At 42.8% G+C, this 14093-nt stretch overlaps 1 protein-coding gene across 1 annotated transcript in view; it reads right to left on the bottom strand.

The window, feature by feature from the left end:
- Positions 1-3367: 3367 nt before the first annotated feature.
- HOMER2 (homer scaffold protein 2) overlaps positions 3368-14093 on the bottom strand; it is an 84595-nt gene continuing 73869 nt past the window's right edge. Inside the window, exons 8-10 of the mRNA XM_031055870.1 lie at positions 13146-13256; positions 11246-11326; positions 3368-10194 (exon numbers count right to left, since the gene is read on the bottom strand). Of these exons, the coding sequence (XP_030911730.1) occupies positions 10006-10194; positions 11246-11326; positions 13146-13256 (381 nt within the window). The 3' untranslated portion in view covers positions 3368-10005. The remainder of the gene's footprint in view (positions 10195-11245; positions 11327-13145; positions 13257-14093) is intronic.

Below are 14093 nucleotides of genomic sequence, written 5' to 3'. Positions count from 1 at the left end.
TTTCCCTTCTGGCTTTTAAACATCGTTCCTCTGTCCCTCGTCCCTGCCCTAAAGCCATTCCCCACGCACTGGAATGACTGTGCCGGTGACCACGGGACCTCCGCAGCACTGGGGAGTGATTAGTGAATCACTGCGATTGCTCAGGTTTCAGAGCCAGGGATTATCTTTATAAATGCGCCCAACACTGCTACAGATGAGCAGGATTGGAAAGGTCTCTGTTCTTCAGGGAACTCCAGCATCCTGTTTTGCAGCATTCATCTTCAGGCTAATGAACACTACAAACCTGCATCCAGAGAAAAATTAAAGCCACGGCTAATGGTAGCAACGAAATAAGTGGCAAAACACTAAATGTAAATAGCTTTGAAAGCTGATACGTTTTCAGTGTGACATGATAATGCAAAAAGGTTGCCAGTGCTGCTATTATTTATAATTCCCCCAATGTCTGAATTCCCTCCAGCCAGCATATATTAAGCACAATCCAGGGCATATGCCACAAATCATATTCGATGATGAAAAGTCAGGAGAAAAGCAAGAGCTCAATCTCTCTTGATTACAGCAGCCAGAGATTTCTTTTTCATAGACTGCCAGTACTAATGAATGGAGAGGACACAAAAGGAAAACAAAAATACTCAATTCAACATGCTTCATGTGCCAACAGATGTATCTGCTCATAAACTTGATTAATTAAATGCAAACCGTTGTCAAGAAATGTTGTTCAGGGGTTTTAAGCCCTCACTCTGACTGGCATCCAGCCATGGATATGGAAGTGTGGTCCTGGAAAGCCGCATGACATTTAGCCCTGGGGTCCTGGGTACAACCACTGCTACCAGGAGGGCTGGTATTTATGCAGAGATCCATTTTGTGGTGGAGAATAGTAGGTCTCCAAAGCTCTGCTAGAGCATGATTGATTCAGTAAGATGTGTCCTGCTGCTGTGCCAGTACAACTGGAATGCAGCCTCAAAAGCAGAAGCTGGGTCTCATGCCGACTCACAAAAATCTCTGATTTTCAACATGCAGCTTTCTGTCTAGAGATCATTTCATTGCAGACAGTGCTTCTGAGAAGATTAACATTTCTGAAGTTATTGAAATATGTTCAATGTTCAGGAAAAGTTTTGAGACCCAAAGGGGATTTCATAGCACGAAGATGTCTTAGAAAGATTCAGAGGCAGAGGTCAGGGCTGAGCAGCACTCGGCTGCAGGGATCTGTTACATGTTCCTAGCAATGCATTATTGCAAGGGGATGGCAATGTTTGCCTTGCAAATGTTGGCTATGCTTTTAAAATCCACCAGGTCTCGGATCTGCCCAGCCTGAGCAGCCCCATGGCCGTGCTGCCCTGACATTGTCAGTGACAAAGTGGAGCAGTGTGTGGCAGGCTCTGGCACAGCCTCTCAGAGCTGCCTTGGATGGCCATTTTTAGCCTTGCTCGCTGAAATCAAACCTGGCAGTGCACCTGGCAGGGCATTCTTTTTCTGTTTTTGAAGGATGGTTGGACTTTGCTCCAGTGGGTTGGGTGGCTGAAGCAGGGCTGCACCACCACTGCAGGTCAGGCTGGGCTGCTGCCATCACCTGTCCCTCCTTGTTCAGCTGCTACTGATACATTTTTGTGTCTAACATTAACATTTCAGTTGTTCTCAGGAGAACAGCCCATTATGTATTAGTCTCACTGATGCTGCTCTTCTGCTCTGGTTGACAATGCTGATTATGTAAAGGATATTTAATGTTGTAAATAATTAAAATTTTATACAAGAGTTTGGCTACTTTTCAGAAGTAAAAAAGAAATAAAAGAAAATGTATGCAGTGAATTTGAAAAAATGCTCAAGTCTTCTAGGAAGTGGGGAGACAGTTAATAATATATAATTAACATATCTTCCTTTCTTCCCTTGTTGGTGCAGACATGCCTTTAGATGAAAAGCATGGGAAGTTAAAAGTGTGTGGGACTGAATAATGTTGAATTTTTTGTAAGTTCAACCTAGTCACCATCTACATGTGTTATGGAGAAAGCAAGCCTGCTCCTGCTCAGGATCTCATCCTGTACTACCTTTGTACAGGCCTCCCCCATGGTGCCATGCTGGGAGTTTTCCTCCAAAAGAAAGGAAATTATGGCCTGTCTTTTCCAATACTTTTGAAGGAATTCAAAGTGTCCAAAAGGAGTACATATTAAAGGGTAGTTCATTCATTTAGAGTCAAACGTTTGATTTAAAGTTCACCTCATGTTTCCATCAGACCTCCCGAGGTGGCACATCACAGCTCAGCAGCTCAGTCAGGTAAAACACTTTTTAATGTCTGACTCTGGAAGGACACAGTCCATTGAGGAGGCTCCTGAGCTTTCTGACAGGAATCCAGTCAAATATGAAAATGAGAGGTTCACAGACAGCAGCAGCAGATATTGCTGCTGGCAGCATCACTCACCCCAGACCCCAGAGCAGGCTGTTTCTTTTGGAACCCCTGCTCACTTGCACCATGAACAGCTGGCAGGGAGCAGCCCTTCACACAAACCAGAGACTTTCTGATGCTAAAAATGTACCCTGGGCTTAATGAGGCAGACAGGATACAGAAGTGCCAGGTGTGGCTGGCACTGGAGGAGTGGGAATGTCCACTGTGGGACCACCAGCTCGCTAGGGACAGAATGGGGCTGGCTTCTGATAATTGTAGGTGATGGGATGTACTCACAGATACTTCTGTTCTACTAACACTCATAATTATGCAAATCCAAATAGACAAATGGAGGTGGTTTTTGCTAAGAATTAGAGACTGTTACTTGCACGTTACTGTGATGCACATAAGCTGGTTCTGTAGCTACTGGTTTGTAGTCCCTGGTTATTCAGAGACTGCAAGAATTTGCTGTACTGCTCGTCAGAACTATTGATGGCTCCTGGTAGAAAAGCTCTGACTAAAGGTCAGGGGCAGATGAGTTTCTTGCTCACCACAAAGCTGACATTTGCAGCCTTGTAGCCCAGAGTAACAAAGGAGAAGTTGCATCACTTACAGCAATCACAGGAGGGTTTTCAGTCCTGAGCATACCCCAAACAGGGCAACAAAAATGTCTTCCTGACAATAGGCTTCTCTCAGCACTCAATAAATCCATAATTTCATCTCCAAATATTTATAAATTCTACTTTTCCACCCTTGTAAGTACCACTGGTCCTGCACCCGCTCTGGCTGGGCTAATGGAACAAAGTGAAGCAAGACAAACATTTTAAAGCTCCGCCACTTGAAAAAGTGTTCTTGAAATTTCCAGGTCTTGATACCACACATATAGACCAAAATCACATTCTTCTGATCAAAGGACAGCATTCTATTGAGTTCAGACTTGCAGCCTGAAAGACATTAATTTTCTGAAGTCAATGAAGACAGTGAGACAAGAGATTTTACTTAAACTATATATTTTTACATAAAACAACTTTATGTTACAATAAAATCAGATAAAAATCACAAAGTTATATAATAAGTTCATAAAGAAAAAAATCAAGTTTTCATTTCATAGATATAAAACCCAGCATTTACTGCTACTAGGAGTCTAAATATTAACATTGACTGTCTATGGTCAATTTGAAAAAAGAAAAAAAAGAGGATAGTACTTTTCTACAGCAGACAAAATGAGGTAAGAGATGTTTTTACAATGATCCAACTGTAGTAAACACTTCAGTTTTCATTGAAACATATACTAAATATAATAAACCCAAATAAAAATATACATTTAGAGCACTGCAGTGTTTTCCCACAGTTGTATATTAACAAATTGTCATTCACTAAACTTTACCTGAAACAGTAAAAACAGGGTGTATGTTTAGTACTAAAACCTCATAATAACCTAAATATTTTGGTATAGCAGACCACACTAGTACACTCTCAGAACTTTCAACTACAAGGGATATATTCATGTTAAAAACGATGTGCTTTGTTTGTCATTCATGATGAGATTTATAGAATATTATGTTCATGATGACTATTAGGCAATTAAATGAAAACATCTAAATGCTGCAAAATACTCTTTTACTGAGCATAGCTTCCTCATCACATACCCAGGTTAATCAAAATCCTGCAAACTTAGAAGCTTAGTTCACAAATCTTACTTATCAGTCTTTTTAGCTAGTATATGGCTAAAATAATTATTGCTGACCAGTGTTAAAAAACCAAACAAACCCAACCCAAACAAAAATACAATAGCAGACAATTTTTTGTCAAGTGCCTTTCTTCTATGTACCATTATTATTAGGTAACTAAATTAACTAACTTTCAAAATGTGCATATAAAATTTTTGGAAGTATAGGCACCTTCATCTGAAGATTGTATGTTCAGGCTACTCACTTAAAAAAAAAAAAGAAAAAAAAGAAGAAAAAAAAAGAAAAAGAGCTAACATAAAACACAGTAGAAAATCAAAGGCTGGACATCCAACATCCCCCAGGGATGCAAGCAAAGCCCTCCTGGCCAGGACCAGCTCTGCCCACAGCCTGCAGGAGAGCCCTCCTTTGGGAAGCACCTTCATCACATTTATCATCCATCTCCTGACTCTGCTTCACTTATCATTTACTGCAGAGAATGGTATTCAAGATGTGCAAACTTCACGCCAGGTTTACATTCCAACAGTGAGCCTAAAGCCCTGCTGAGCTCCTGGGGCCTGGCACAGCATCCCTGGCCAGGCTCTGGGGGCTCTCTGGCTGTGTCTGGACTCACCTTGTGGCTGTGCATGGCTTTTCCTGACACACAGGTGCTTGTTGAGCACCATCCATGGAAAGAAAAACTACTTTAGGGTAGCTTTCTGTTTTTTTGCTAAATTATGCCCACAACCAGACCCTGCCAGCCCAGCCTGGGACTCCTTGCTGCCCCTCAGCCCCCAAAAGCTGTTCCTGCCCTCCTGCAAGGTCCCTGCTGAGGCCCTGTGGGACAGGAACAGCTTCTCCTATTTTTGGCTGGAAGTGCCTGACCATAACCAGACTGCACTGCTCTCCCAGCTGTGCTGCCCTTGCACCCTGCCACCCCCCTGTGATATGCTGAGGAATTCTGATATTTACAGGCCTGACAAGCCTGGAACTGCCTGGACAAAGGCAGGAGGGTGGTGGATCAGTGTGGCCATCCAGAGCTCGTGGGCAGAGCACATCTTTCACTGAAATCTCTGCTGAAATAATAGCAAAAAAAAAAAAATTGCTGCTGCTGCTGCCTCCCCTTACACCCCTTCCCTTCAGATTTAGCCCTGGGCACACACTGAGCTGAGGGAGGCATTTCACCCTGACAGGGGTTTTATCTCTGTTAATCCATAGGCTCAGGAAGACAGCACTATATTCCTTATCAACCATTGATGCTTTGAAGAGTTTTGCCAAGATAACTCTTTGGAAGAGCCTAAGGAAGAGCTGAGAAACTCCCACCACTGCAAGGTGGTGACAGTAGCAGGGAATTTTCCTTCTGTCACTTATGGCGCAGCCAAAGGTGGCAAAAAATTAATAAGGAAGAGAAATGAAGACTTGGGGAAAAAAATAAACAGAACAGAGAAGAGAACAGAAATCTCTGGACAATTTGTGCCCTGCTGCCAGTGTTCCCAACAAGCCAATGAGCAGTCACTGGCCAGGGCAGGTGAGCTCCTGCCTGAGCACCATGAGTGCTTTGGCTGGTACCCTTGTAAGACAGTGTCAGGACAGCAGGCAGGACAGCAGAAACCTTTCCTGCTCACCTTCATTCAATGAGCAGCTTTAAAAAATTGTTCTCCCTAAATCACTCACATAAAAGCCAAATCAGGTGTTTGTCCAGGAAAAAAGATATTGTCTAAATAACATTTGTTTTCTGGCCACAGATGAACCCAGTGTAAAGCTGTTTTTAGAAAGTACATCTTTTGAATGCTTGGATACAGAAAAGGACAGGTGGTGCTGAATTTCTTAAAGAAAGACAGTTCTCTTCCAGTGAGCTCATTTAGTAAAGGAGACACCAATGTAGACAGAACACTGCAAAGTACTGCATTTGCTGAAAATGCACTTCTAGGCCAAACAGAACTACTTGCGAAGTTGAGTCAGAATTGGCAAAGAAAGATTCAGCCAACTAATAAACCCCAAAAAGGTTAATCTTCTTTATTCTGAGCTGTGCAACAAATTTCTACTTTTTCATTTTGAAATCATTTATTTCTAATATGAGACTAAGGTATTTTTCCAAAAAGTGACATGATATATCTAATGGAATATTCTTTCCCCTTCAAAATAACTCCATCCATTTTTTATGTCACTTTTGCTTTTATGTAATACAAGGTACATCTGTTTATTTCTCATTTTGTCAAAACCCCTCAAACCCTAGCATTATTCAGCAGCTCTAACACCACCTCAAAGAAGCATCACACCCAAAGGTCAGCAAGTCACACTCTGTCCTGGTGTCACAGGAGGCCAGCAGAGGTTTTTCCTGCTGGAGCTCCCAGGTTGAGATGCCAGGCAGGCAGGATGGAGTGTGGCAGGACCCTGGGGTGCAGCCGACAGAAACCCAGCTGGAAGCGCCAAGCACGTGTCCTTTGTCAAGGAAAGACCATGTAAGTGAGGTAGGAGAGATCCTGCCATGAAAACCACTCCGAGGGAGAAACGTGTGTCCAGAAAGAGAACTCAGAAAGGGAACTCAGAAAGGGAACTCGTGCCTGTACCCAAGGTGAGGCACAGCCCCCTGTAAATTGTAAATGTGCTCAGGCTGGGTGGGAGTGGAGCGCTGACCAAGGCATTGCTGACAGGCACAGGGAGACCAGGATTGGCCCAGCACTGTGTAACAAGTAAAACCAAGCTCTGCAGATCCTCTCTTGGACAGGGATGAGTATTTCTTGGCCCTGGCAGTGTTTAGGGCCGTCCCTAAGCAGGTGTCTGCCAGCTGAACTCAGGGTGCCCACAGGGACAGGCGAAATCCCAGCTGTGCACCAAAGGAGGGTCAGTGCACCCACAGCATGGTGTGTGCACGTCGGTGGGGGAAGGCTGGCTGCCCTGGGGCTCCCATCAGGACAGAGGAGGCATTTCAGTGCTGGATGAGCCTCAGAGGAGCAGTGGGGGGCTCTCAGTTTGGCACAGGGGTTAGTGCTGGGCCACCAGACAGCACCAAGGAAAACGCAGTGTGTGACACCACCCTGGGGTGGGGACAGGGACAGGGATGGGCCAGAGAGGGCAGCTGCAGTTGGTGCCCAAACACTCCTGAGACCATGCACTGCCATTCTTTTTTTTCTCTTGAAGAGGAAAAATCCAAGGAAAGAGATGGAAAGCTTAAGAGAGATGGAGTTTTGGGGAGTTTAAGTGATTATACGTAGAAGCTCTCAACTTACTGCTGTTGGGAAGGAAAAAGAAAGAAGGCAATTAAAAGAAGCCCTTGGAGGCTTGAAGGACAGAATTTCCCACAGCATAAAGCTGTGTACAGGCATCCCTAAGGACTCAAGATCAGAGCAATAGCAGATAAGTGATACACACATCTGGGGCAAGACAGAAGAGGCAGGGCAGGGATTTCTTTAAGGACACTCCATTGCTCCTCTGGTGGGCACTAAGCACCCAGAAGTAACTGCCTGTGACACAGCTATGCACTGGCCTAATGTGCCACCATCAAACTCCATCTGTTTAATCGATGCAATCCCATGGAAACACTTCTCTTGCAATTTAAGAGTGGCTTAATACATTCCTAATGAACTGGATCTGAGACAGACCTGACTAAAGTGGAAAACCAAGATCTGGATTAAACCAGATAATGTAATTTTTTCACAGACTCTTTTGCATCCTTTTGCCCAGCATCATGTTAAAAACAATTTATGTTAAAACAAACAGAGAAGCCCTAAGATCACTCAGCAGTAAAAGGAAGATAGGGCAGGGTCCTTGGTGCAAAAGCAATGAACCACTGGGAGGAGCAGGGCCCTCACTGCCAGTATTGCTTGCAGCTCTTAATTGTGTTATCCTGTGGCTCCCAGCTGATGCAGAGACCAAAAAGCAGCATGGGAGGAGAGGAGAAGCAGGATGAGCTGCCTGCTAGATTATGGTGTATATCTGACTTTCTATCAAATAAAAAGACTAAAAATGGAGACTACTTGTGCACAACCACACACTTGCTGACGTCATTTTCAATTTTGAGAAGTCTGATCTAACCCCACATTATGCAACTGTTGAATCTTCCATGCTGGCAAAGTCTAATTTCCACACGCCTACGTGCTATGTACCTGATTTTTATTTCTATTTTTAATTATCAACAGCCTAAATCAATTTTTTTAAAACAAGATGTAAATGGTCATAATGGTTACGAAAGGTCCTAGTTTTACATCCATTGTTTCAAAGGAGTAAAAGCAAAAATACTCAAAGTCCATTCTAAAAAACAGGCAATGAAGATAATGTAACAGTAAGAGATGAAATGAAAATTCGAGGGACTATTGCAGATCCTATCTCCACCTCGGGGATTATATATTCATCTGCAAAAAAGTATTCAATGCATGTTTCATCTACAACCCACCTTTCTTTTAAAGGTCACTTGAATAATCAGGACGTGCCAAAAAAAGGAAAAAGCCCTGAAATTCCAAGAAAAGCATGGCCATTTTATATCGGTCCCTGCTGGCAAGCACTAAAACAGTGCTTAGCCAAACTGTTGTCTGAATCAAGCAAATTACAATGTCATCTACACAGAAGTACTTTATTGAATTAATTAATTAATCAATTAATTAAACACTCTCAAAACAGGTTATGGAGAAAGAAGAGAAAGAAGCTCAAGGAAGTCCTTGGGGAAAGAACGCTGAAGAAGTCCTTGAGGAAAGAACAAGGCTTGGGCTGGATTCTCCTCTCTCACCCTTTTTACATCCCTGTCTGTGCTGAACTGAACTTCCTTCTCACTGAAGGCCAGGGTGAATGACCTTGAATTTCTCAACACACTCTTAGAGCTGCTGAATAATCAGTTCAAGAGTAAAAGAGCATTTCTGCCTCTGGGGTTGAGGGTTTTTTTTGGTACAACCTAACTTGGTGACTAATTCCTACCCTACTGCCAGAGAATGCAGAAATCCTAGGAAAGAACTTTAATTTCCCATGGCCATTGCCCTGCCAGTCTCTTGGGCAGAAATTTGCTTCTGAGCAACACCTTCCAGTGACCTGATGATGCTTTTCAGATCCATGTCTCCTTCCTCACTGCTGCAGATCAACAACAATCAAGTTGCACGCAGAGGGGCAGGAGCCCTGTACAAACCAGCAACAAATCCCTTTTCAAAATAAATATCTAGTCCCCAGACTCAGGGGGGCATTTTTCAGAGATGCACATAATGATGGAACCACATGGGTTCAAAACTGAAGGCCAGAGAGATGTGATGCTGCTAAGCAAGAGAAGCTGTTCTCACTGACTGGTGAGACACTGACTTCAAGAGCTGGAACTCATTTCTGCATTGTTGACTTTGTGCTCTATGGGTCCAGGCAAGCACACGAAACCTCCATCAGAGGTTATCTGAAATCCACTGCATTTTTTTGGCTGAATTGGGCCTGATTGACATGGTCCCTAAAGATCCTGGTATCTGTGAGAAGTGATTCTCCTGACTGCAGCTCATCACAGGCACATTTTACAAACTGCAGGGGCTCCAGCTAATCTCTCTGCTCCACCATGGAATAAAGTCAATTCTGCTAAGAGTGCTGATAGTCCAGACAAGAAAAAGACTTCTTTTCTGTTTCTATGGTTGCAACAGCCCTTAAGAAAGATATAAATTTCCCTGCAACAACTAACTGCATATTCATTTTAAGGTAGATCTAGTTCCAGATTCCTGAGACAGAACCCTCTACCTGTTCCCAACCCCACAAAGCCAGAGCAGCAATATAGAAAGTTTCTAATCTCAACAGAATTCAGTGAGCAGCATGATTGGTTTGGTAAATAAACAAACAAACAAAAAAAGAAACCCACCAAAAAAAACCCCACAGCAAATTTTCAGCCTCTATGTACAAAACCAATGCAAACAAGTGGAACATTCTAGTTATATTTTGTAAAACACACATTTGGGATCAACAAAACATCAAACATCCAGACCCTAGATTACAAAAAAGATCTATTGCCATCTAATTGTCAACCCCAAGTTTAGACAGTCCTTGTCGGAAATCATGTAATTCATCTATCTTCCCGTCTAGTACATCTAAAAAATTCTTTAATTCAGTTTTAAGGTTGGTCTGCCTGTGTTTGTTCTCTTCGACTTCTGTCCTTAGCGTTCTGACTTTCTCTTCAAGATCTTTGTTCTTTTTCTCAGCCGCCTTAAAGACAAAAGAGACAATAAGATGAATCATAGAGAAGAGGGATGAGCCGCATTTCATAAATTAAAGCAACAAATGGCAGCTGGGCTGTGAGAGTTTGCTCCAACTTCTGTAAACTGATTAACACAAGCACCTCTGAGAGCAACTGACAGGAGCGCGTCAGATTAAAAGCCCACACAGGAAAGGACACAGATTAACTGGAAAAGATGCTTTGCATCAGACTTTGTCATTTGGTTGATATCTTCAAATTCAGCTGGATTTAAACATGAACTGTGCATACATTTGTGTCATTGCTACAGCAGCAGAATTAGACACTGTGCCATCAATTACATACAGAATTATCTACGGTGGTTTAACCTTGAAAAACAAACTTGGGAAATACTGTCTGAGGAATAAAGTGGCTTTATTCAGCACTTTGGGATTTATTGGTATTTTTTTTTAATTCTACTTTGCCTGATGGCTTATTTATTGATTGGATTTTACCTCATTGATGAGACTGCTCATTTTTGTTCTCTTTTCATGTATTAAATTATTGCATTTCCACAAGACCTGACTGGAGGAGGCGATGCCCACAGTCCAGCTGCTGCCTGGGGCAGGGCTCCTGCCAGCACTGCTGGAAAGGGATGTCACAGCACAGGGACACATCCCCAGGTGAGCTTTCACCCTATGCTCATCTGCTTCTTTCCCCAAGCCTGCCCTGCTGCACTGCAGCAATCAGCCCCAGGTCTTGGGGAGCTGCTCCACACACATGGCAATGCTGCAGCCCCAGGAGCCCAGAGCAGCAGAAACATGGGATACAGCCTGGAATTGCAGGACATGGATGCTACATGATCCCAGGCAAACCAATTTCTGCAGTGGAGCTCTTTCATCACTCCTGTGCTGGGAATGGCACTGTGTATTTTGCATGTAATTAGCATTTTTTGTTTTTACAAACTGGACTTCTCTTGCCTTGAAACACTGAAGTCTGAATAGAGAAATGCATACAGCTACAAGGAAAAAAGTCAAGGAAAGGTACCAACTATTTTGAAACTAATTTCACTGCTAACTGTACCTGTAATTGTTCAGATACAGATTCACATTCTGACATGAGCTCTGGTATAATTTCACCCTGCTTTCGGAGCTCTTCCAGTTCCTTTGAAAACATAAAAGAAAAAATGTTAGTGCAAGCTTCAATTTAAAACATAATGAAAATCTGAAAAGATGGAATGGCTTTGCATATTTTATTGTATTCTGCACAGCATTTGGATGGAAAATAATCAAAATAACCTGCCTGCATTCCAAAATTGCTAATTTTATACAAGAATACATTTTTTCACTAAATTTTTTACTTTGCATTTCTAAAACTGGCAATGTAATCCCATCTCTTGCATGAATTCCATGAATTCTATTAATAAAATCTTAACCTAAACCATGTAACTATGCAAAAGATGTGTTAAACACCAGAGAAATCTGAATGGCTGTAATGCTACAAGCAATTTACAGATGGTAGCAAAGAGCAAATTAGACAATTTCAATGACATATGACAGCAAAAAAAAAAAAAGGCCAGTGGCTTTACCAGCTGCACATAGAGAGACATCATTACAGAACACAGGTGTAATGGGCTTTGCTCCATGGCACAGCTCTGAGAAGCACCACCTTCCCCCTCCCCCAAATCTGTATTTGGTTTTGGACTACCTGGACTTGTGCAAAGCATTTGACACTGCTCCCCACAGGAGCCTTGTCCAAAATCAGAGATGTGGATTTGGGGGAGGAACCACTTGGTGGACAAGCACCAGGAGGGAATCAGCAGCTGCTCTTACATGGCAATGCCATCAGCACACTTCATGTGGGTTTGGATTCCAGGCCATGAAAGATTACTTATGGGTAGTTTAGAGCTAATTGAGAACATGCTAATGTAAGCATGAATTTTTAAAACAAGTTAGTGTATTTTCAGTGTAAATGGAAGACAGGCTCATAAAATTCACAAGTCGATCAATTTCCTGGTTCATTTGGTACAGTAAAAATGTGAACCTTGAGGAGAATTCTAGGAGAGAATGAGGGCTGTTCTATATGCTACTGCCACAGAAAGGTTGGGAAGACAGCATTACAATTTCCTTTGAAATAAAGAGCTGAAAAACACTGTATTTATGACAGTGTATCAAAATCCATCTCCCTAAGCTATTTCCTTCCAGCACCACAAAACCCCTTTAACAGCAGAGCTTTTAAGAGCACCAGAGATTGCAGAGATGCTGTAATGGCACATGGCAAACTTTACTGCTTTTCCTCTTCAGCCAGCACAGAGCATTTGGTCAGTGTGACAATGCAAAAAAAGAGCTTCTCAGTGTTTTCCCCACTGTTCTGGGGTTCCCAGCCATCATCCTCCTTAGAAAAATTAACACCCTGTAATGTCAAAAATGTCAAACTGGGGTACTCTAGATAAATCTGAATTTCTCACTCCTGGCATTAGTCCTGAGAGCAGAGTGAGACCATAAACCAGCAAAGCTGTAAACTATGAGCCATCCAGAAAAGAAACAGAAATTGTTACACAAATGCCAAATTATTTTCTAAATGATGTCTTTTTAATGGCAAGCCTACAGGATGCCTACAGGAATTTTTGGCACAGGGAGAGTCAAATGAATGTGTTCTCACACACATCTGTCTGGCACTGGGCACCAAGGTTCACCACTGGCTCTTCTACAAGGACAAATGCTGTGTACATAAAAGCATCTTTTTTTCTAGCCCCTGCCAAATTACAGTGTGCAGCCACAGCACACAAGACATCATGGAACTTGGATGGAGAAACACTACCAAACAAGAGACTGTACGTGGAAAACCTAGAAACAGGCAACACCCCAAGACATCAGGCTGCCTCTGGTGGCAGGTGAGCCACTCCATAAATCTACACCCAAGGAGAGAAGCAGGCAGCCCCACTCAAACATGAAAATGCCATTTCTGTGTTCAGGGCACTCACCAGCTCTTTGTCCTGAAGTTCTGTTTCCAGCTCCTGGAGACGTCTACTCAACTGTGCATTTCTTTCCTTCTCTTTATTTATTTCATTGCACTGTTCCTCCAGTTCTTCAATCTTTAAGAAATGTCAGACATTACGTGAAATTTTTCAAATTTCTGAAAGTCTGGGGCAGAACACAGCTGATGAAATGGACATGGGATCTGTTTCCTAAATCACAGCATTTGATTCACTGCAACCAAATTATCACTTCTTTCCTTCAAAAGAGTCAATTTACACAGCCACTAGGAAACCCTGGGTCTGTATTTATTCTCTCTTACAGTCTCTCTTGTAAGTACTCAGGAATGCACAAAACACTGGGCTGCTAAAATAAGTGGAACTGGGGATAAAATCTGCACTTCACTCCTCTGAAGCCAACACAAGGCTACAAGGAATGGGTTTTCTTAACACATTAGGAGAAGAAATCTCTTGGGGGTTGCTTATTATTCTAGCTGGTGTATGAGGGCCACACATCAAAACTTTGGGGGCAGAACCAGTTCAGAGCAACATCTGCAGCTTTGTTCTCTCGCCCAGGGATGTGCTTTGCTCTCTCCAAAGCTCTTGCTGCCAGCTCTGGACTCAGCTCCCAGGAGATGCACTTCCCACAGGCCAATGGACCAGCTCATTAAAGTATGTACTTTAATTCTCAGCTCCATGTTGCTTTGGGATTATAACTTCCCTCATTTGAAGGTAGAGCAATATGCAAAAAACTCTGACCCAATTAATAAAGGAGAAGGAACTTCCCAGGGCACTGCAGTGGTGCAATGTGAGCACTGAGCAAGGAACCTACTTGGGGAAAACCTCAGAAAACCTCCCTGTACAGAGAAATTCAGCACATTATACAGCGAGCACTGCTCACAGTCTGGTCACCAGCATGGGGACTTTGCAGAGGCAGTAAGAGCAGTGCTGTTTTAA

Source organism: Geospiza fortis, unplaced genomic scaffold (assembly GCF_000277835.1).
Source record: "Geospiza fortis unplaced genomic scaffold, GeoFor_1.0 scaffold171, whole genome shotgun sequence".
In the NCBI taxonomy this organism is placed as follows: Eukaryota; Metazoa; Chordata; class Aves; order Passeriformes; family Thraupidae; genus Geospiza; species Geospiza fortis.
Note: the sequence above shows the minus strand (reverse complement) of the source record. Positions and strands in the feature narration are given on the sequence as shown.